Source organism: Hyla sarda, chromosome 2 (genome assembly GCF_029499605.1).
Source record: "Hyla sarda isolate aHylSar1 chromosome 2, aHylSar1.hap1, whole genome shotgun sequence".
In the NCBI taxonomy this organism is placed as follows: domain Eukaryota; kingdom Metazoa; phylum Chordata; class Amphibia; order Anura; family Hylidae; genus Hyla; species Hyla sarda.
In genome coordinates this window covers 240894969-240918746 of record NC_079190.1, presented here as the reverse complement: position 1 = coordinate 240918746, position 23778 = coordinate 240894969, and the positions used below count along the sequence as shown (strand labels likewise).

The 23778-nt window shown below is 42.9% G+C and overlaps 1 protein-coding gene across 1 annotated transcript in view; it reads left to right on the top strand.

Moving 5' to 3' along the window:
- SLFN11 (schlafen family member 11) overlaps window positions 1-23778 on the top strand; it is a 139134-nt gene that overhangs the window by 30005 nt on the left and 85351 nt on the right. The window contains exon 3 of the mRNA XM_056556731.1: window positions 21720-21782. Coding sequence (XP_056412706.1) covers window positions 21720-21782 — 63 coding nt within the window. The remainder of the gene's footprint in view (window positions 1-21719; window positions 21783-23778) is intronic.

Genomic DNA, 23778 nt, shown 5'->3' with positions numbered 1-23778 from the left:
TATCACCAAAATATGAAGGGATATATAATGGAGATGAAATAATTGAGAAAAAGATATAAAAATGAAAAAAAAAAAAATTAAGGAATTGGAGAAAGGTATATAAAAAATAAATATATTTGGATATAATTTTAATTTGGATTAAAAAAATGATAAAAATAAAAAGTAATAGAAAATTATAAAAAATAAATAAATAAAACGAAACCTAAAAATAGTTAGATTATGTAGAATACCCTTTGTATCCACCTACAGTGAGGTGTCTGGACATATAGGCCAAGTGTTAAGGAAACCTTGGCCTATTTTGAGCAAGGGGTATGAAGATATATCGGCATTTTCTGATTCACCCTTGATGTCTTACAGAAGAGCGCAAAATCTCAGAGACAAGCTGGTCAAAACTGATGTCTCCTTAACCCCTTAAGGACATAGGGTTTTTCCGTTTTTGCACTTTTGTTTTTTCCTCCTTACCTTTTAAAAATCATAACCCTTTCAATTTTGCACCTAAAAATCCATATGATGGCTTATTTTTTGCGCTACCAATTCTACTTTGTAATGACATCAGTCATTTTAGCCAAAAATCTAAAGCAAAATGGAAAAAAAATCATTGTGCGACAAAATGGAAGAAAAAAAACGCCATTTTGTAAATTTTGGGGGCTTCTGTTTCTACGCAGTAAATTTTTCATTAAAAATGACACCTTATCTTTATTCTGTAGGTCCATACGATTAAAATGCTACCCTACTTATATAGGTTTGATTTTTTTATTACTTCGGAAAGAAATCATAACTACATGCAGGAAAATTTATACGTTTAACATTGTCCTCTTCTGACCCCTATAACTTTTTATTGTTCCATTCTTTGCGCTGTGATCTGAAGTTTTAATCTGTACCTTTTTTTTCATCTGACTTTTTGAGCGCTTTTTATAAAAAAAAATTTGTTATAAAAAGTTACCAAAAATTTGCTATTTTCAGTTTAATTAACGATATATTTTTATAGTTGGGACATTTACGCTCGCGGCGATACCCCATATGTTTATTTTTATTTACACAGTTTTTTTTGTTTTCTTTTTATGGGAAAAGGGGGGTGATTCAAACTTTTATTAGGGATGTGGTTAAATGATCTTTATTAACTTTTTTTCTTTTTTTCCCTTTTTTTTTTTTTTTTTGCAGTGTTATAGCTCCCATAGGGGGCTATAACACTGCACATGCTGATCTTTTACACTGTTCACTGCAAAGCCATAGCTTTGCATTGATCAGTGTTATCGGCGGTTGATTGCTCAAGCCTGGATTTCAGGCTTGCAGCAATCAATCGCCGTTCAGACGCGCAGGAGGCAGGTAAGCCACCCTCTTGCTGTGATGTCCCGATCAGCCCGACTGAGCTGCCGGGATGCTTTTACTTTCACTTTTAGACGCGGTGATCAACTTTGATCGCCGCGTCTAAAGAGTTAATGCCGGACATCTGCCAGAACGGCGATGTCCGGCATTAGCCATGGGTCCTGGCTGCTGATAGCAGCTGGGACTGTGCGGGTATGATGCGAGCTCAGCTACTGAGCTCGCTTCATAACCCTCCCATGCCACAGCGCCGTATAAACCCGGCGTTTTGCGGCAAGGGGTTAAAGGGTGAGAGGCAACAATTTATTACCACTGTTAATAAAGGCTCCTTTTCATGTCGGGGATGCATAAACTTCCCTTATATGCAGAAGGGGGGAATTTTTGTGCATCCCACGACAGGAAAGGAATACCAAATGAGATTCTACCTGACATGTATATCTGAGTATGTCGTTTACGTATTATAGTGTCCCTGCAAATTACTGTACGTGGGGGAAACCATGTGTGCATTTAAAACACGATGTAACCAACACAGGTATAGCATAAGAAAGAAAAAAACTTGACCTACCTGTTTCAAAACATTTCACTGAAGCAAATCATTCAGAGAATTATTTAAAGGGGTACTCCGGTGGAAAACAGATTTGTAAATTACCTCTATTAAAAAATGTAATCCTTTCAGTACTTTTTAGCAGCTGTTTGCTACAGAGAAAAATCTTTATTTTTTGAATTTCTTTTTTGTGTTGTCCACAGTGCTCTCTGCTGATACCTGATGCCCTGTTACGCCGAGCGCTCCGGGTCCCGCTCCTCCCCGGAGCGCTCGCAGCATTCTCCCATTCGCAGCGCCCCGGTCAGACCTGCTGACCGGGTGCGCTGCGATATTACTCCCAGCCCGGATGCGATTTGCGATGCGGGACGCGCCCGCTCGCGATGCGCATCTCGGCTCCCGTACCTGACCCGTTCCCCGTCTGTGTTGTCCCGGCGCGCGCGGCCCGCTCCTTAGGGCCGGGTCTCTGCGATTTAAAGGGCCACTGCGCCACTGATTGGCGCAGCAGGCCTAATCAGTATCCTCACCTGTGCACTCCCTACTTATACCTCACTTCCCCTGCACTCCCTTGCCGGATCTTGTTGCCATTGTGCCAGTGAAAGCGTTTCCTTGTGTGTTCCTAGCCTGTGTTCCAGACCTCCTGCCGTTGCCCCTGACTACGATCCTTGCTGCCTGCCCTGACCTTCTGCTACGTCCGACCTTGCTTTTGTCTACTCCCTTGTACCGCGCTTATCTCAGCAGTCAGAGAGGTTGAGCCATTGCCAGTGGATACGACCTGGTTGCTACCGCCGCTGCAAGACCATCCCGCTTTGCGGCGCGCTCTGGTGAATACCAGTAGCAACTTAGAACCGGTCCACCGACACGGTCCACGCCAATCCCTCTCTGGCAAAGAGGATCCACCTCCAGCTAGCCGAATCGTGACATGCCCGTATCAGGAACTATCCAGAGCAGGAGAAAATCCCCATAGCAAACCTATGCCACTTTGGACAGTTCCTGACACGGATAGAGGTATCAGCAGGGAACACTGTGGACAACACACAAAAGAAATTCAAAAAGTAAAGAATTTACTCTGTAGCATACAGCTTCTAAAAAGTACTAAAAGGATTAAGATTTTTTTAATAGAAGTGATTTACAAATCTGTTTAACTTTCTGGCACCAGTTCATTAAAAATAAAAATGATAATAATTTCCACCGGACTACCCCTTTTAAGATTCATGTTGTTGGACCATGTTCCATACCCCAGACGTGGAGAAGACAGGATTAGCCTCCTCAATCGTCTGGAATTAAAAGGGATTTTCTAAATCCATACGTTAAAACCTAGGGGGCTTAACGTGGACTTTAAAATAACTCACAACATATGTAATTCATAGGTTACGTAGTCCACATTAGAACAGTGTACAGGGTGGGCGATTTATATGGATATGTGGTGTCCCGATACCGTATTGCATACCGTACCTTGTATACGGTCCCTAAAGCCAGAGTTACTACGTTCAGGTAGGGTCCCCCAGGTGGGACAGCCCCTAGTCGGCTCCTCCTTCTCTAATTTTATAATGTTTATGTGACTGTGTTAATTCCTCTATGGTATGTTGGAGGACCTTTGGAGGTCCTTGGGTCACATGGTTACCCATAACCCTTTGTAAAGATGATTGACAGAAGTATTGGACCAATCAGCTTAAGTCCAGCCCCTTCCCATATAAGGGAGCTGTAGCCAATTATCGCCCTCTTGGGTGGCTGCTCTCGTGGATGCTGGATTAGCAGGACAGATCTGCACAACTTTCAAAGACAAGCTAGGCCAGAAACCTGCGGGTCTCATCCTAATCTAAACCGTGAGTTAAAATCTCAATCCCAGCTAAAGCTAGCGTGATTACTGGACCGAATCTAAACCACTAAATCCAGTGGATCACCGCAACAATTACCTTCATAAGTACAATAGACTCACGAGGTCCCAACCACTTGTCAAGCTCTAATAGACTTTGTTATATGGACTGTTCCTGTTCATTATTGCCTAAAATCTTCAGTAAAAGCTCCGACAAGTTTTTGCAAATCTCCGGTTGTGGACAATCAATTATTTCCTATCTCCCTATGGCTCTTGGGAAGGGTGGTGGTAGGACAAGCATACAGAGAATAGCCCTCTCCCTTTCATCATGAATATACCCTACTTTCCCAAGCTACCACATAGCTTTTTGCCATCCTACGAACAGGATACGGGTGTGTACCTTCAGCTGTTGCCACCAGTTAAAGTGTACTCCCCCTATGTAAAAGACTTTATCAATGTGTTACGAAGCACCATTCAAGTTTACAGAATCGTGTGGATGGTGTTACGTGCAAAGAGCACACACGAAAAGTAAAGGGCGGAGGCGAAAATGTATTGGCTGCAGAAATGTGTAAAGTGAGATGTGAATACTTGTTACGATCCTCTGGTCCGGTCAGCGGTGCAAGAGTTAACCTGCTGCCGGAAAAGCATGCGAAGAAAGCCCGTGCTGCGCCACGACCCACCCCTGGGCATGGCTACCAAGTAAATGTATCGCAGACTAAGGGGAACTTGAATTCACTACTGTTGTTTGTTGAGCTGTAGCCAATTATCGCCCTCTTGGGTGGCTGCTCTCGTGGATGCCGGACTAGCAGGACAGATCTGCACAACTTTCAAAGACAAGCTAGGCCAGAAACCTGCGGGTCTCATCCTAATCTAAACCGTGAGTTAAAATCTCAATCCCAGCTAAAGCTAGCGTGATTACTGGACCGAATCTAAACCTCTAAATCCAGTGGATCACCGCAACAATTACTTTCCTAAGCTCAATAGACTCACGAGGTCCCAACCACTTGTCAAGCTCTAATAGACTTTGTTATATGGACTGTTCCTGTTCATTATTGCCTTAAATCTTCAGTAAAAGTTCCGACAAGTTTCTGCAAATCTCCAGTTGTGGACAATCAATTATTTCCTATCTCCCTATGGCTCTTGGGAAGGGTGGCGGTAGGACAAGCATACAGAGAATAGCCCTCTCCCTGACGTCACGAATAGAAAGGGTTAAGCAAGCACCCTTTAGTAACCGCACACCTACACTCCCATATACCCTACTCCCCCAAGCTACCACAGATACACCTTAACCCCTTAAAGGGTACCTCTCATCAAATAAACTTTTGATATATTTTAGATTAATGAATGTTGAATAACTTTCCAATAGCATGTTAATGAAAAATATGCTTCTTTCTATTGTATTTTTCCCGATCAGTCCTGTCAGCAAGCATTTCTGACTCATGCTGGAGTCCTAAACACTCGAGCTGCCAGCCTGCTTTGTTCACAGCCAAACAGGCTGTGAACAAAGCAGGCTGACAGCTCTGAGTGTTCTCCTTTTTGAACAAAGCAGACTGGCAGCTCGTAGTGTTTAGGACTCCAGCATGAGTCTGAAATGCTTGCTGCCAGGACTGGTAGGGAGACCCCTAGTGGTCATTTCTTCAAAGTGTAAAATTAAATAGAAAGAAGCATATTTTTTAATAACATGCAATTGTAAAGTTATTCTGCATACATTAATCTATAATGTATCAAAAGTTTTTTTGATGAGAGGTACCCTTTAACCCCTTAAGGACGCAGGACGTAAATGTACGTCCTGGTGAGGTGGTACTTAACGCACCAGGACGTACATTTACGTCCTGTGCATAACCGCGGGCATCGGAGCGATGTCCGTGTCATGCGCGGCTGATTCCGGCTGCTGATCGCAGCCAGGGACCCGCCGGCAATGGCCGATGCCCGCGATCTCGCGGCCGTCCGCCATTAACCCCTCAGGTGCCGGGATCAATACAGATCCCGGCATCTGCGGCAGTGCGCGATTTAAATGAACGATCGGATCGCCCGCAGCGCTCCTGCGGGGATCCGATCATTCATAACGCCGCACGGAGGTCCCCTCTCCTTCCTCCGTCCGGCTCCCGGCGTCTCCTGCTCTGGTCTGTGATCGAGCAGACCAGAGCAGAAGATGACCGATAATACTGTTCTGTTCTATGTCCTATACATAGAACAGATCAGTATTAGCAATCATGGTATTGCTATGAATAGTCCCCTATGGGGACTATTCAAGTGTAAAAAAAAAAAAAATGTAAAAGTAAAAAAAAAGTGAAAAATCCCCTCCCCCAATAAAAATGTAAAACGTCAGTTTTTTCCTATTTTACCCCCAAAAAGTGTAAAAACATTTTTTATAGACATATTTGGTATCGCCGCGTGCGTAAATGTCCGAACTATTAAAATAAAATGTTAATGATCCCGTATGGTGAACGGCGTGAACGAAAAAAAAAAAAGTCCCAAATTCCTACTTTTTTAATACATTTTATTAAAAAATTTTTTATAAAAAATGTATTAAAAGTTTTTTATATGCAAATGTGGTATCAAAAAAAAGTACAGATCATGGCGCAAAAAAGGGGCCCCCATACCGCCGCTTATATGGAAAAATAAAAAAGTTAGAGGTCATCAAAATAAAGGGATTATAAACGTACTAATTTGGTTAAAAAGTTTGATTTTTTTTAAGCGCAACAATAATATAAAAGTATATAATAATGGGTATCATTTTAATCGTATTGACCCTCAGAATAAAGAACACATGTCATTTTTACCATAAATTGTACGGCGTGAAAACGAAACCTTCCAAAATTAGCAAAATTGCGTTTTTCGTTTTAATTTCCCCACAAAAATAGTGTTTTTTGGTTGCGCCATACATTTTATGATATAATGAGGGATGTCATTACAAAGGACAACTGGTCACGCAAAAAACAAGCCCCCATACTAGTCTGTGGATGAAAATATAAAAGAGTTATGATTTTTAGAAGGCGAGGAGGAAAAAATGAAAACGTAAAAATTAAATTGTCTGAGTCCTTAAGGCCAAAATGGGCTGAGTCCTTAAGGGGTTAAGGACCAGGGGTTTTTCCGTTTTTGCATTTTCGTTTTTTGCTCCTTGCCTTTAAAAAATCATAACTCTTTCAATTTTGCACCTAAAAATCCATATGATGGCTTATTTTTTGCGCCACCAATTCTACTTTGTAATGACATCAATCATTTTACCCAAAAATCTACAGCAAAACGGGAAAAAAAATCATTGTGCGGCAAAATTGAAGAAAAAACACCATTTAGTAAATTTTGGGGCTTCCGTTTATACGCCGTACATTTTTCGGTAAAAATTACACTTTGGCCCAGATTTATGAAACTGTGTGAGAGAAAAACAGGAGTGATCTTCCCACAGCAACCAATGACAGCCCAGCTTTCACTTAACCACAGCCCGTTAGCTGAGCTGTGATTGGTTGCTGTGGGAAAATCACTCTATTTTTTTCTCTCACACAGTTTGATAAATTTGGGCCTTTATCTTTATTCTGCAGGTCCATACGATTAAAATGATACCCTACCTATATAGGTTTGATTTTGTCATACTTTTGGTAAAAATCACAACTACATGCAGGAAAATTAATACATTTAAAATTGTTCTTTTCTGACCCCTATTAGTTTTTAATTTTTCCGCGTACGGGGCAGTATGAGAGCTAATTTTTTGCGCTGTGATCTGAAGTTTTAATCGGTACCATTTTTGTTTTGATCAGACTTTTTAATCGCTTTTTATTCCTTTTTATATGGTATAAAAAGTGACCAAAAATACACTATTTTGGACTTTGGAATTTTTTTGCACGTACGACATTGACCGTGCGGTTTAATTTACAATATATACGCACTTGGCGATACCATATATGTTTATATGTTTATTTTTATTATGGTTATATATTTTTTATATGGAATTTGGGAAAAGGGGGGTGATTTTTTATTTTTTTTATTTTTTTTACACTTTTAGTCCCCTTAGGGGACTTTTAGGAGGAATCATTTGATTCCTTATACAGATCAATGTTTTTACATACAATCCCATTGATCTGTGTGCTCTGCGCTTGACTAATAAAGCCTGGCCCTGCCAGGGTTTTATCATTCTGAGCACCGGAGCCGCCGCAGCAGGAGAGGTACCTCAATAGGGGATCGCCCCCCTGCGATCGTGCTGTGGCGGGGGGCGATCCACCCCACTGGACCACCAGGGACTGGATCAAGGCACCTTTTGACATCTAAAAAGTTACTAGCCGGCCATGGTGATCGCCATCTTCATTATATATTTCTTCGTATTATGTTTTGTATTCCACAACAAAATATTGTATTTTATATAAAGTTTGTTTTCTGCCCTTATGGATATAACAATAATGTGAATTAGGTCTGAATAACAAATATAGCTTTGTATATTAAGAAAAATCCATCTCACTGTTTGAGACAATTTCACTCTGTCTCTGCTTAGAAAATCCTTGAAGTCCATTTCATAGGTTTGCTATCACTGCAATCTAATGAGAAACAAATGTGGATCGGTTATTTTAACCAGAGCCGTATCCCGATTTGTTTCACACACTTTTATTCAGTCATTGTGCCCAAAAATCTACGGTGAAACGGGAAAAAAAATCATTGTGAGACAAAATTGAAAAAAAAACGCCATTTTTGTAACCTTTTGGGGGCTTCCGTTTCTATGTAGTACATTTTTCGGTAAAAATGACACCTGATATTTATTCTGTAGGTCCATACGGTTAAAATGATACCCTACTTATATACCGTATTTATCACGGTATACCACGCACCGGCCTATAACACGCACCCTCATTTTACCAAGGATATTTGGGTAAAAAAAGTTTTTTACCCAAAAATCCATGGTAAAATGAGGGTGCGTGTGTGCGCGTGTATACCCCGATATACCCCCAGGAAAGGCAGGGGGAGAGAGGCCGTCGCTGCCCGCTTCTCTCCCCCTGCCTTTCCTGGGGTCTAGAGCGCTGCTGTAGGCCCTTCTCACCCCCTGGCTATCGGCGAGAAAGGCAGGGGGAGAGAAGGGGCAGCGGCACCCATTGCCGGCGCCGCTGCCCCGTTGCCTCCCCCCATCCCCGGTGGCATAATTACCTGAGTCGGGTCCGCGCTGCTTCAGCATCCGGCGTGCGTCCCCTGCGTCGTTGCTATGCGCGGCGCACTGACGTCATGCGACGCGCCGTTCCGCGCATAGCAACGACGCCGGGGACGCACGCCGGAGGCCTGCAGCAGCGCGGACCCGACTCAGGTAATTATGCCACCGGGGATGGGGGGAGGCAACGGGGCAGCGGCGCCGGCAATGGGTGCCGCTGCCCCTTCTCTCCCCCTGGCTGTCGGCGCCGCTTCTCTCCCCCTGGCTATCGGCGAGGGGGTGAGAAGGGCCGACAGCAGCGCTCTAGACCCCAGGAAAGGCAGGGGGAGAGAAGCGGGCAGCGACGGCCTCTCTCCCCCTGCCTTTCCTGGGGTTGTATCGGCGTATAACACGCACACAGACTTTAGGCTAAAAATTTTAGCCTAAAAGGTGTGTGTTATACGCCGATAAATACGGTAGGTTTGATTTTGTCGTACTTCTGGAAAAAATCATAACTTCATGCAGGAAAATTAATACGTTTAAAATTGTCATTTCTGACCCCTATAACTTTTTTATTCCGTGTATGGGGGGGTATGAGGGCTCATTTTTTGCGCCGTGATCTGAAGTTTTTAACGGTACCATTTTTGCATTGATAGGACTTATTGATCGCTTTTTATTCAGTTTTTCATGATATAAAAAGTGACCAAAAATGCACTATTTTGGACTTTGGAATTTTTTTGCGCGCACGCCATTGACCATGCGGTTTAATTAACGTTATATTTTTATAATTCGGACATTTCCGCACGTGGCGATACCATATATGTTTATTTTTATTTACACTTTTTTTTTTTATGGGAAACGGGGGGTGATTCAAACTTTTAATAGGGAAGGGGTTAAATGATATTAATTCACTTTTTTTTTTCACTTTTATTTTTGCAGTGTTATAGGTCCCATAGGGACCTATAACACTGCACACACTGATCTTTCACATTGATCACTGGTTTCTCATAAGAAATCGGTGATTGATGATTCTACCGCTTGACTGCTCATGCCTAGATCTCAGGCACTGAGCAGTCATTTGGCGATCGGACAGCGAGGAGGCAGGTAGGGACCCTCCTGCTGTCCTGTAAGCTGTTCGGGATGCCGCGATTTCGCCGCAGCTATCCCGAACAGCCCACTGAGCTAACCTGCATGGTTTCAGTTTCACTTTAGACGCGGCGTTCAACTTTGAACGCCGCGTTTAAAGGGTTAATAGCGCGCGGCAGAGCGATCAATGCCACGCGCTATTAGCCACGGGTCCCGGCCGTTGTTAGAGGACACATGACGTTCCAGTACGTCATGTGTCCTTAAGGGGTTAATAAAATGGGAATGGTTGGTGATATTAACTTCCTGTTTGTGGCACATTAGTATATATGAGGGTGGAAACTTTTCAAGATGGGTAGTGACCATGGCGGCCATTTTGAATCCAACTTTTGTTTTGTCAATGTGACACATCAAATTTTATTGTGAATTTCATAAGAAAAACAATGATGTGCTTGGTTTTAATGTAACTTTATTCTTTCATGAGTTATTTACAAGTTTCTGACCACTTATAAAATGTGTTCAATGCCCATTGTGTTGGATTGTCAATGCAACCCTCTTCTCCCACTCTTCACACACTGATAGCAACACCGCAGGAGAAATGCATGCACAGGCTTCCAGTATCCATATTTTCAGGTGCTGCACATCTCGTATCTACACAGCATAGACAATTGCCTTCTTATGACCCCAAAGATAAAAGTCTAAGGGGGTCAGATCGGGAGACCTTGGGGGCCATTCAACTGGCCCACGACGACCAATCCACTTTCCAGGAAACTGTTCATCTAGGAATGCTCGGACCTGACACCCATAATGTGGTGGTGCACCATCTTGCTGGAAAAACTCAGGGAACGTGCCAGCTTCAGTGCATAAAGAGGGAAACACATCATCATGTAGCAATTTTGCATATCCAGTGGCCTTGAGGTTTCCATTGATGAAGAATGACCCCACTATCTTTGTACCCCATATACTACACCAAACCATCAATTTTTGTGTTCCAACAGTCTTTGAGGGATCTATCCAATGTGGGTTAGTGTCAGACCAATAGCGGTGGTTTTGTTTGTTAACTTCACCATTCACATAAAAGTTTGCCTCATCAATGAACAAAATCTTCTGCGTAAACTGAGGGTCCTGTTCCAATTTTTGTTTTGCCCATTCTGCAGCACCTGAAACTACGGATACTGGAAGCCTGTGCTAGCATTTCTCCTGCGATGTTGCTATCAGTGTGTGAAGAGTGGGAGAAGAGGGTTGCATTGACAATCCAACACAATGGGCAGCACATTGAACAGATTTTATAAGTGGTCAGAAACTTGTAAATAACTCACGAAAGAATAAAGTTACGTTAAAACCAAGCACATCATAGGTTTTCTTGTGAAATTCCCAATAAGTTTGATGTGTCACATGACCCTCCTCCTATTGAAAAAACTAAAGTTGGATTCAAAATGGCCGACTTAAAAATGGCCGCCATGGTCACTACCCATCTTGAAAAGTTTCCGCCCTCACATATACTAATGTGCCACAAACAGGAAGTTAATATCACCAACCATTCCCATTTATTAAGATGTATCTTAATGAATGGCCCACCCTGTATGTTAGTAACTTTGTTGTCTTGTGTTTATGTATATTTATATATTTTATTTTTGTTTCTTTCCGGTGGAGCGACAGAGGATGGTGACTTCCTCACCAAATATCATCAAAAATGACCAATATATTTAATTTTATCATGTTTAGTGAGCCGATGTGTCTCCCTCTCTCTGCATTGGACATAGGATCTGTATTGGACATAAATAACATCTAAAATTAAACATTTATATTATGCCGCTTCCTTGAATGCGGTATGTATGAGTGGCACTTCTCCCACAATGTGCTTAATAGCCAGTCCCAAAATTGGCAACTGTGACCCTGGCGAGAAGTATTCTCTGTTTGTTCGGGAGCCACTCACTAGAACATAGTATGCCTGGGAATGCCGGTGCAACCAGTTTCTGGAGCTCTGATATTGCTAAGCGGTGTCTGGGATTAGGGAGATTGCTGTGCCCGAGAGCATGGACTATATGAATGAGAACCTGAAGTATTGGCAGCATATGCGTCTTTCCCTCACTTAATATGGCGCTGTGAACACAGCCCTGAGTAAGCGTGCATGCACAAGATAACTGCTTATCTCCATACTATTTCTTATACTGACATACTGTGCCCCGGCGCATGATGCGCCCGCGCACCTTCCACTATCTGGCGCTTGATGCGCCTGCGTATTAACTTTACATCACATGATGTGTCACATGACCAGAGTGTTACGTGTGGCGTCTTCCTAATGCAGAGAATGAAAGTAACCATGGCGTCCCTCGTGTAATACACTTTATTTATGACAGCAATTTGGTGAGTAGGCAGTGATGACACCTCCCTCGGCTCCTCCCTGTGATCTGTTTTTATGCATTTATGAACACTTTGTACACTGTAATATAAAATGTGACATATGCACTATTTTACGATATCGCCCTTATGGCGTCCTAGTTTGGATTTTATGCACGATTTTGTAATGGATGTTTTATGATCACTGCATTGTCCATTGTTTAGTAACTAATTATGGAAAACTCTTGCACATGTGAATTTCCTTTACTTGCTTGACAAAGACCATGTGAGATGGTCAAAACATCGCTGCATCTGATGAATAAAGCTTGACACGTATTCATCTAATCCGGTGTACTGCTGCTTCTTTTGGACTGGTTATCTGTTGGGGCCTCTGACCCAGGCCTGACCAGCTTGCACCCGCAAACATTCACTGGGAGTCTGGTCCTCTTGACGGATTTTAAAAATAAAAATAGTTATGAAAGAAAGTAATAAAAAATAAATGATGAATAGAAGGACAGAGACTAAGGGGGGATTCATCAATATGTGTCTATTGTAGACACAGTTCTACCCCTTTACACTTCTTGTCTATTGTACACTTTTGCTCAGAATTTACTAAGGCTGTGCACTCCTTTGATAAATCTTGTGCAAATATAGAAATGCCCCCCCCCCCCCCCCACCCCTTCGCTCTACCGTATACTCCTTCTCTACCTCACAGGAAAAGTGGACCTAGGGATTTTGTTCTATTGCTTTGATTTCTATTGCTGTCCCATATTTTTTCTGCGTTTTGTCAGTTTTTCTTGCATTTTTTTTCTTGCATTTTTGCTGGTGTGTAGAAACAAAAAAATCTACTAACTTTTTTTTTTCCTTCAAAATTTAGATACCTGAATGCGGAGGACAATGTCAGATTTAGTGGATTGCAATGATGAACAGCGTTTTTTTTATTTTTTTATTTTTTTTTATTTTTTTTTTTAAATGTCAATAAAAGGCTTAACTGTGGGGGGGACAGTTTTTTTTAAAGGGGTATTCCAACTGGCTCCGGAAAGTTAAACAGATTTGTAAATTACTTCTATTAAAAAATCTTAATCCTTGCAATAGTTATTAGCTTCTGAAGTTGAGTTGCTGTTTTCTGTCTAACTGCTTTCTGATGACTCACGTCCCGGGAGCTGTCCTGCTTCTATGGGGATATTTTCCCATCATGCAAGGGATATTCTCCCATCATGCACAGCTCCCGGGACGTGACATCATCATTGAGCAGTTAGACAGAAAACTTCAGAAGCTAATAACTATTGGAAGGATTAAGATTTTTTTAATAGAAATAATTTACAAGTCTGTTTAACTTTCCGGAGCCAGTTGATATATACAAAAGTTTTTGCCTGGAATACCCCTTTAAATAAAAATGTTTTTTCAATGTGTTGTGTTTTTTTATAATTGAATTTTCAGGCTTAGTAGTGGAAGGTGTCTTGTAGACATCATCTATTACTAGGCCGGGGCTTAGCGTTAGCCCCCAAAACAGCTAGCGAGAACCCCCAATTATTATCCCGGTACCCCCCCCCGCCACAGGGGTTCCGGGAAGAGCTGGTTTCCACAGGCCCAGAGCGTCAAAAATGGCGCTCCTGGGCCTAGGTGGTAACAGGCTGGGGTTATTTAGGCTGGGGATGGTCGGTAGCAATGGTCCTCGCTAGGGATCGACCAATATCGTTTTTTTAGGGCCGATGCCGATAACTTATACCGATATTCCGGTATAAGTTATCGGCTATTTATCCCCCCTCGACACCGCTGCAGGTCATTGATTTAAAGCGGGCGCTTTAAATCAATGCACTGCAGTGGCTTTTGCGGTGCTATAGGCCGCCGCCGCCACCCGCTTCTCTCCCCTACCTGTCAGGGTGGTCTGGGCCATCCTTCCTTCCTTCCTGTAGTGTCCGGCGCCATTCTGGGTGGAGGGTGCACTGGTACGGGCTGTCCTTCTTCTCCGGCGTATACGCTGTATAGACACCGCTGCGCATTGACGCCCGTGCGCAGCGACGCACCTGACGTCACGGCGTAGCGGCGTCTATGCAGCGTACTAGGCCGGAGCCTGCCCGGAGTGGAGAAGAGGACCCCCGGAAAAGGACAGCCCGTACCGGTGCACCCTCCACCCGGAATGGCGCCGGACACTACAGGAAGGACTGAAGCATGGATGGCCCGGACCACCCCCATTACGGGTAAGTTTATTTATTTATTTTTTTATTGACTCGGATGGTGGGGGAGGGGCCCGACCGGTATAGCGGTATGGGCAAAAATCCATACCGGTATACCGCCCAGCACTACGGTGGGGGTGCGACTCGGGGGGGGGGGGGGGGGGCGGTCGCGGTGCGGCGGGGCATTATCGGCTTATCGGCAAGGTAATTGCCGATACCGATAATGCCAAAAATCGTGATTATCGGGCGATAATATCGGCCATACCGATAATCGATAATAAAAAATTAGGGAACCACACCTTTTTTTTGATTTATATAAAATAAAAATGCATAGGGTTTCCCCTATTTTTTGTATCAGCCAGATACCAAGCAAGCAGCAACAGCCTGACATTACCAGGGTGGGCAGGGACCATTGTTACTGGCCCTCCCCAGCCTAAATAACGCCAGCCTGTTACCGCCTAGGCCCAGGAGCGCCATTTTGACGCTCCAGGCCTGTTGGTACCAGCTCTTCCCGGCACCCATGTGACGTTGGGTACCGATGTAATATTTGGAGGTTAGCGCTAGCTGTTTTGGGGGCTAATGCTAAGCCCTGGCTTAGTAATGGATTCCGTCTATAAGAGCTTCCACTACTAACCCTGAAAATTCTATTATAAAAAACAAGACACATTGGTAAAAAAAAAAATGTATTTAAAAAAATCACTCCCCCACAGCCCTCATTAACCATTTTATTGAAATTTAAAAAAAACGCTGGTCATCGTCGCAGTCCACCGAATCTAACATAGTCCTCCGCATTCACGTATCTGAAATTAGAATAAAAGAAAAACAAGAAATATGGGTTAGTACATTTTTTTTTGTTCTCCCCTGTGAAGAGCGCACATATTGCAGCGTGTTCCTAAACAGGGAGCCTCCAATTGTTGCTAAACTAGAACTCCCATCATGGGGGCTGTAGTTAAGCAACATTTGGAGTCTCCCTGTTTGGGACCACACTGCCAGAAAGGCTCTGTTCCCATTATACAAAACGCATAATGGGAACAGAGATCTGTCCCTCTGCCCTTGGACTACTACCGTGTTTCCCCGAAAATAAACCCTACCCCGAAAGTAAGCCCTAGCAGGATTATGGGGTAGGGCTGCAATATAAGCCCTACCCCGAAAATAAGACCTAGTCCAGGGGTAATCTGCTGGCGGACCGCGGTCCAGATCCGGACCACGGCCGCCAGTAATGCCCGCAGACCCCACAGTAATGCCCGCAGACCTGACACCACGCCCGGCCACCACAGTGCGGTAATGCCCGCAGATTCCACATCCCCCCCCCCCTGACCACCCGCGTAATGCCCGCGGACCCCACAGCCCCCCTCGGCTTCTTTCTTTAGATATACATTTAGGGGGGGATTCATCAATCTATATAGAGCATTTTTAAGTGTATTTACTCACGCAAAATCTTGCGCAATGATGTTTTTTGCGTTCTTTTTCTGCGTCTTTTTTGGTGGAACTTTTTCTAAAGATGTCACCAATCTGGTGTACCGTAGAGCCCTTTTTCATATAGACATGGATTTAATAACTGCGTGGTTTTTTTTTTTTGGACGCACAAAAAGAACGCAAGTCTCATTTTTGTGCGCAAATATACACCACCTCGGAGGACACGTACCAAAGTGTCTATTTTCACACAGTAAGGACTGCAACGCCCATCATGGAGAGACTCTGCCCATGATGTTAGTTGTAGTCCAGGTGCTGAGGTTCAGATCGCAGCAGGTCATTATCCAGAGACCCGCTGCGATCCGCATTTATTAACTATAAAAGTCGGCGGTACATGCGTCTACACTGCACTGCCACCGGCTCCTGTATACACTGCAATAATTCATAATCCCCGCCGCCGGGAGAGGGGAGCTCTGATTGGTCAATAGCCGTTCTCCAATCAGAGCTCCCCTCTCCCGGCAGCGATTTATGAATTATTACAGTGTATATAGAAGCACAGTGTAGCTGCGTGACAGCGGGAACAGGTGAGGACAGAGTGGGCAGCAGAGGGAGTGGAGAGCAGTGATGGGGAGGGGGGGGGGGGGGGGGGATGTGCCGGGGCAGAGATCGCAGTGTTTATTGTAGCAGGCACAGCCGTGTATTGTAGCAGGCGGCCGACATGCCTGCCATTCACAGCACTTGCCGGAGGGGGGTATGCTGAGGCAGCGAGCTTACAGAGTTCATTGTAGCAGGCGGCTGTCCTGACTGCCGTTCACAGCGCTGCAGCGTTAGCGTGCACAGCGTTTGCTTCTGCCTGTCTGATTGACAGGCAGGGAGCTGCGCTGTGCACTTCATTGTCCCAGCTGCACTGAGAGTTCGGACTCATGCAGCCAGGCCGGTGTGAGGTGAGGGTTCGGAAATCTCACCTCACACTGGCATGAGTCCGAACGCTCTGAGCCAGGACATGTAGGGAGACCCCTAGTGGTAGGTTTTTAAAAGTAAAAAAAACATTAAAGGAGTAGTCCAGTGGTGATTCAGTGGTGAGCAACTTATCCCCTATCCTAAGGATAGGGGATAAGTTGCAGATCGCGGGGGGTCCGACCGCTGGGGCCCCCTGCGATCTCCTGTACGGAGCCCCGACAGCCCGCGGGAAGGGGGCGTGTCGACCTCCGCACGAGGCGGCGGCCGACACGCCCCCTCAATACAACTCTATGGCAGAGCCGAAGCGCTGCCTTCGGCAATCTCCGGCTCTGCCATAGAGATGTATTGAGGGGGCGTGTCGGCCGCCGCCTCGTGCGGGGGTCGACACCCGCTATCTCGGCGGAGAGCCGGGGCCCCGTACAGAGAGATCGCAGGGGGCCCCAGCGGTCGGACCCCCCGCGATCTCAAACTTATCCCCTATCCTTAGGATAGGGGATAAGTTTTTCACCACTGGACTACCCCTTTAAAATATAAATTTTTGTTAATCACGTGTTATTAGAAAGTTGTTTCTAATACATTGATAAAAAAAATATATAAAAAAAAGTTTATTTTTTGATGACAGGTACTCTTTACAAGCTGGCCTTACATACCTCTACATCACGCTGCCCGCCAGCTTTATATATACTCTGTAATAATTCATAATCCCCACCGGAACACGGGAGCTCTGATTGGTGGATAGCCATTTTTGAAGCTCCAGGCCTGTGTAAACCAGCTCTTCCCGGAACCCCTGTGGCGTGGGGTACCTGGGTAATAATTGGGGGTTAGCGCTAGCTGTTTTGGGGGCTAACGCTAAGCCCCGGCCTAGTAATAGATTATGTCTACAAGACTCCTTCCACTACTAAGCCTGAAAATTAAATTATAAAAAAACACAACACATTGAAAAAAAATTTTATTTTAAAAAACACTCCCCCACAGCCCTTGTTAAGCCTTTTATTGACATTTAAAAAAAATAAAATACGCTGTTCATCGTTGCAATCCACAAAATCTGACCTTGTCCTCCGCATTCACGTATCTAAATTTCGAAGGAAAAAAAAAAGTTAGTAGATTTTTTTGTTTCCACACGCCAGCAAAAATGCAAGAAAAACTGACAAAACGCAGGAAAAAGCTGGGACAGTTTTACTATTTTATTTTAGGATGGACAAAAAACCTCAATGGAATCTGACCTCAAAGTAATAGAACAAAATCCCTAGGTCCACTTTTCCTGTGAGGTAGACAAGGAGTATACGATAGAGCAAGGGGGGGGGGCATTTCTATATTTGCACAAGATTTATCAAAGGAATGCACAGCCTTAGCAAATTCTGAGCAAGAGTGTACAATAGACGTGTAAAGGGTAGAACTGTGTCTACCATAGACACATATTGATGAATCCCCCCCTTAGTCTCTATCCTTCTATTTATCATTTAACCCCTTAAGGTCCAAGTGTTTTTCTGGTTTTGCACTTTCGTTTTTTCCTCCTTACCTTTTAACCCTTTCAATTTTGCACCTAAAAATCCATATGATGGCTTATTTTTTGCGCCACCAATTCTACTTTGTAATGACATCAATCATTTTACCCAAAAATCTACAGCAAAACGGGAAAAAAAATCATTGTGCGGCAAAATTGAAGAAAAAACACCATTTAGTAAATTTTGGGGCTTCCGTTTATACGCCGTACATTTTTCGGTAAAAATTACACTTTGGCCCAGATTTATGAAACTGTGTGAGAGAAAAACAGGAGTGATCTTCCCACAGCAACCAATCACAGCCCAGCTTTCACTTAACCACAGCCCGTTAGCTGAGCTGTGATTGGTTGCTGTGGGAAAATCACTCTATTTTTTTCTCTCACACAGTTTGATAAATTTGGGCCTTTATCTTTATTCTGCAGGTCCATACGATTAAAATTATACCCTACCTATATAGGTTTGACTTTGTCATACTTTTGGTAAAAATCACAACTACATGCAGGAAAATTAATACATTTAAAATTGTTCTTTTCTGACCCCTATTAGTTTTTAATTTTTCCGCGTACGGGGCGGTATGAGAGCTAATTTTTTGCGCTGTGATCTGAAGTTTTAATCGGTACCATTTTTGTTTTGATCAGACTTTTTAATCGCTTTTTATTCCTTTTTATATGGTATAAAAAGTGACCAAAAATACACTATTTTGGACTTTGGAATTTTTTTGCACGTACGACATTGACCGTGCGGTTTAATTTACAATATATACGCACTTGGCGATACCATATATGTTTATATGTTTATTTTTATTATGGTTATATATTTTTTATATGGAATTTGGGAAAAGGGGGGTGATTTTTTATTTTTTTTATTTTTTTACACTTTTAGTCCCCTTAGGGGACTTTTAGGAGGAATCATTTGATTCCTTATACAGATCAATGTTTTTACATACAATCCCATTGATCTGTGTGCTCTGCGCTTGACTAATAAAGCCTGGCCCTGCCAGGGTTTTATCATTCTGAGCACCGGAGCCGCCGCAGCAGGAGAGGTACCTCAATAGGGGATCGCCCCCCTGCGATCGTGCTGTGGCGGGGGGCGATCCACCCCACTGGACCACCAGGGACTGGATCAAGGCACCTTTAGACATCTAAAAAGTTACTAGCCGGCCATGGTGATCGCCATCTTCATTATATATTTCTTCGTATTATGTTTTGTATTCCACAACAAAATATTGTATTTTATATAAAGTTTTTCTGCCCTTATGGATATAACAATAATGTGAATTAGGTCTGAATATCAAATATAGCTTTGTATATTAAGAAAAATCCATATCACTGTTTGAGACAATTTCACTCTGTCTCTGCTTAGAAAATCCTTGAAGTCCATTTCATAGGTTTGCTATCACTGCAATCTAATGAGAAACAAATGTGGATCGGTTATTTTAACCAGAACCGTATCCCGATTTGTTTCACACACTTTTATTCCTGATCTACTGAAGAACATTTTAAGTACCCTGAAACACGTCTAGCGTTTCACTGTGTGAGTACAGCACTACCTGTATCGGCATCTGTTTGGACAATCACATTTATCCAGGATTTACCTGCAGTGGAAACCCGCTATGGTATTCTGACATCACCCGTCACGAGAGAGAGCGCATGAGAAACGGTGTGCTCCTGCATGAGCCTCAGCCTGATTACATTTGCCAAAATCTGGTAAGATTCAGCACCGACACACAATGTCTAAAACCAGTTACATCTGTGTATATCCTCCCAGCAACAAGAAAGTTTACCTGCGGCTAGTTCCACTAGGTCCGTTGCAGTACAAGACCAGCAAGAGTGTACTGGTGAGTTATATTCGGTCCGTCACAGCACGTGACCAGCGGTACTCCACAGGGGAGATCTATTCATATTAGAACTGATCCAAAACAGACAATTACTAGTAGAATACCAGCAGTTGGACTATTCAATGGCAGGATTTTCATGTGTCCTTGCGGAACACAGCATTAGGCTAGGTTCAGACTACCGAATCTCCGAGCAGAAAATTTCCGCCCGGAGATTCCGAGTTGCGCCTGCGCCAACTGAATTAGTCGGCGCTAGGACCTCGCGGACACTGCAGTCTCCTATAGACCTCTATGTGTTCCGCTAGGATTTCCGCCTGAAGAAAGAGCAACCCCTTTCTTCAGGCGGAAATTTTCTAGCGGATTTTTCATCCGGATTTTCCGCTTCACAAATTCCGAAGTGTGAATTTGTGAACGGAAAGCCATTCACTACACTATGCATTATAGTAAGCGGAATTTCTGCCGGAAATTTCAAAGCGAAAATTCCGGTGGAAATTCTGTAGTCTGATCTTAGCCTTAATGCTGTTATAACCATTAATATCCAACACTAGGGCCCAGTGGTAGGACATTTCAAGTGCTTTCACATTGTATATTGTGTGTATTTTACCTTTTTTATTATATTATTATTTTATTTGTTAATAAACATCTGTGATTTTGAAGCACATTCGGTCTAATATCAATTTTTACATTATGCACCATACTGTATGGTGAGGTCTTTGAGGTGTGGTTAATAGTTTTCTTTATTCTATTTAAATTGACTGGCGGGGATCGTTTTTTAACCACTTAAACCTTGGACCTTTAGCTGTGGGCTGCACACATTTGTTGTGTTTAGTATAATTCAGATTAACAAAACATTGAATTTAAGGCTGTAATGTACCAAAATACTTTTGCAAGGCACTGTACTTGCCACTTATTTCCTGTGCAGTTCCCTGTCTCCTATTCAAGTCAGGGTTTTTAAAGAGTACTTTTCACCAAACAAACTTTCCTGAACTAACTCAGGCTATGTTCCCTAACTACTCCTAACACCCTTCACACCGTAAAAAAAAAAAAAATCTTGAAGCCTGCTGGGGGACCACTTCCGCCCTTACATCTTTGCAGCACTGTGATAAATAGAAGACCTCAGGCTCTGTACATGTTTCAGTGAGGCTGTGTGTAGCTTTCAGTCTGTGCAGCTTTCAATGAGGCTTTTTGCATTTTTCAGTGAGGCTCTGTGCAGCTGTCATTCAAGCTCAGTGCAGCCAGAAGCACTTCCGAAATTTGGTCTCCTGCCAAGCCAGGAGGAGACCAAACTCACTGTATTAATTGCAGCAAGGATCAGAACATCCACCTAGTGGCCATTTTTTTCTATTACATTTTAAACATATTAATGTTGATAATTTTAAAAGCAAGTGAATAAGAAAGTGTCTGCTAATTACACAAGGAACACTATATTAAAAGTTTTATTTGGTGACAGGTACTCATTAAAGCTGACATAGCATGGTTTTTAGTGTGGAAATCAACAGAGTTTCCACACAAAAACCACATGGATTTTGCCTGTGTGAACACCTTCAGGAGGTGTTATAGGAAATTTAAATGTTTTCATAAAAAACACTTTCTCTATTGTATTGATAATGCTGCCTTTTTATGCAGACAACCTCTTGGAACAATGTCTACAAACACAGGTTTGCCAGAAGTACCACTAAAAGGTTTATGGTAAGTTTTAAACATCAGCTTTGATTTTTTTTGTTTTTGCTTTTTAATTTATTCACATGATATAGAAATTCATATGTGGATCTACTAAGTGATTTGCTCCTACTATGGGGATTTGCTCCTAATCTGGACAGTTCCTAAAGACAGAGGTGTCAGCAGAAAGGAAATTCAAAAAGAAAAGAACTTCCTCTGTAGGATAAAGCAGCTGATAAGTACTGGAAGGATTAAGATTTTTAAATAGAAGTCATTTACAAATCTGTTAAATTTTCTGGCTCCAGTTGATAAAAAAAAAAAAAAATTCCAGCGGAGTACCTTTTTAACCCCTTGCCGCAAATGGAAGTTCATTAACGTCCATCTGTGGCTCCCGAGGTATGACGTGCACACATCATACCTGGTGGGTCCCGGTTGCTATAGCTTCTCGGGATGATGTCCGGCTCAAACTTGATTGCCACGTCTAAAGTGAAAGTAAACATTGCTGGTTAGCTCAGTGGTGCTGTTCGGGACCGCCGCGCTGAAATCGTGGCATCCCGAACAGCTTGCAGGCCCCTACCTGCCTCCTCGCTGTCGCCGAATGACTGCTTCGTGCCTGAGATCCAGGCAGGAGCAGTCGAGTGGCGATAACACAGATAAATGCTATGTCTAGGAAATCAGTGTTAATAAATGTAATTTAACCCTTTCCTTAATAAAAGTTTGAATCACCCCCCCTTTTCCCATAAAAAAAAAAAAACTGTGAATAAAAATAAACAGGTGGTATCGCCATGTGCGTGAATGTCCAAACTATAAAAATATATTGTTAATTAAACCACATGATTAACCCCTTAAGGACCGGGGGGTTTTCCGTTTTTGCATTTTCGTTTTTTGCTCCTTGCCTTTAAAAAATCATAACTCTTTCAATTTTGCACCTAAAAATCCATATGATGGCTTATTTTTTGTGCCACCAATTCTAGTTTGTAATGACGTCAGTCATTTTGCCCAAAAATCTACGGTGAAACGGAAAAAAAAATCATTGTGCGACAAAATTGAAAAAAAAAACGCAGTTTTGTAACTTTTGGGGGCTTCCGTTTCTACGTAGTACATTTTTCGGTAAAAATGACACCTGATATGTATTCTGTAGGTCCATACGATTAAAATGATACCCTACTTATATAGGTTTGATTTTGTCGGACTTTTGGAAAAAATCATAACTACATGCAGGAAAATTAATACGTTTAAAATTGTCATCTTCTGCATCTTCTGACCCCTATAACTTTTTTATTTTTCCGTGTATGGGGCGGTATGAGGGCTCATTTTTTTGCACCGTGATCTGAAGATTTTAACGGTACCATTTTTTTTCTTTTAGTAGTAAAATAAAATCAAACCTATGTAAACTGGGTATCCTTGCGACCGTATGGACCTACAGAATAAATATTAAGTGCAATTTTTTACCAAAAACTGCACTGCGTTCCCTTTGTGTGTATTGGAACTAAACCAAAAATAGGATAAAAAGCAAATTAGACGTAATGTCACACCAAACTCCAAAAATGGTCTGGACAAAATTATTGGTACCCCTAACTTAATATTTGGTTGCATACCCTTTGGAAAAAAATAACTGAAATCAGTCGCTTCCTATAACCACTCTTCTGTTGCAAACTGCTCCAGGTCTTTCTCTTATTGGAAGGCGCCTTTTCTCAACAGCAATTTAAAGGACATCTGCAGCGCTGGTACTTAAAAAAGTTTACCTCATCTGACCTAAAAGACCTTTCCAAAGATACCTCATTTGTCCAAAACGGTCCAGCCATTCTCTGGTAATTGCCACCCAAAGCAGTAAGCAGCCATGTCATAAAGACTACATTTCCCAAGACCCCCTGCGCCTGCTTCCTGTGAGCTGCTGCTCTCCCCCCTCCTCTCCCCCCAAGGAAATTATAATAAATTATAATAAAGTGACGCCCACAGCTCCTTCCCTTGTGGTTATCCCCTCCTATCCTCACCACATGTTCTCCCCTGTCCAATAGGAGAGCTG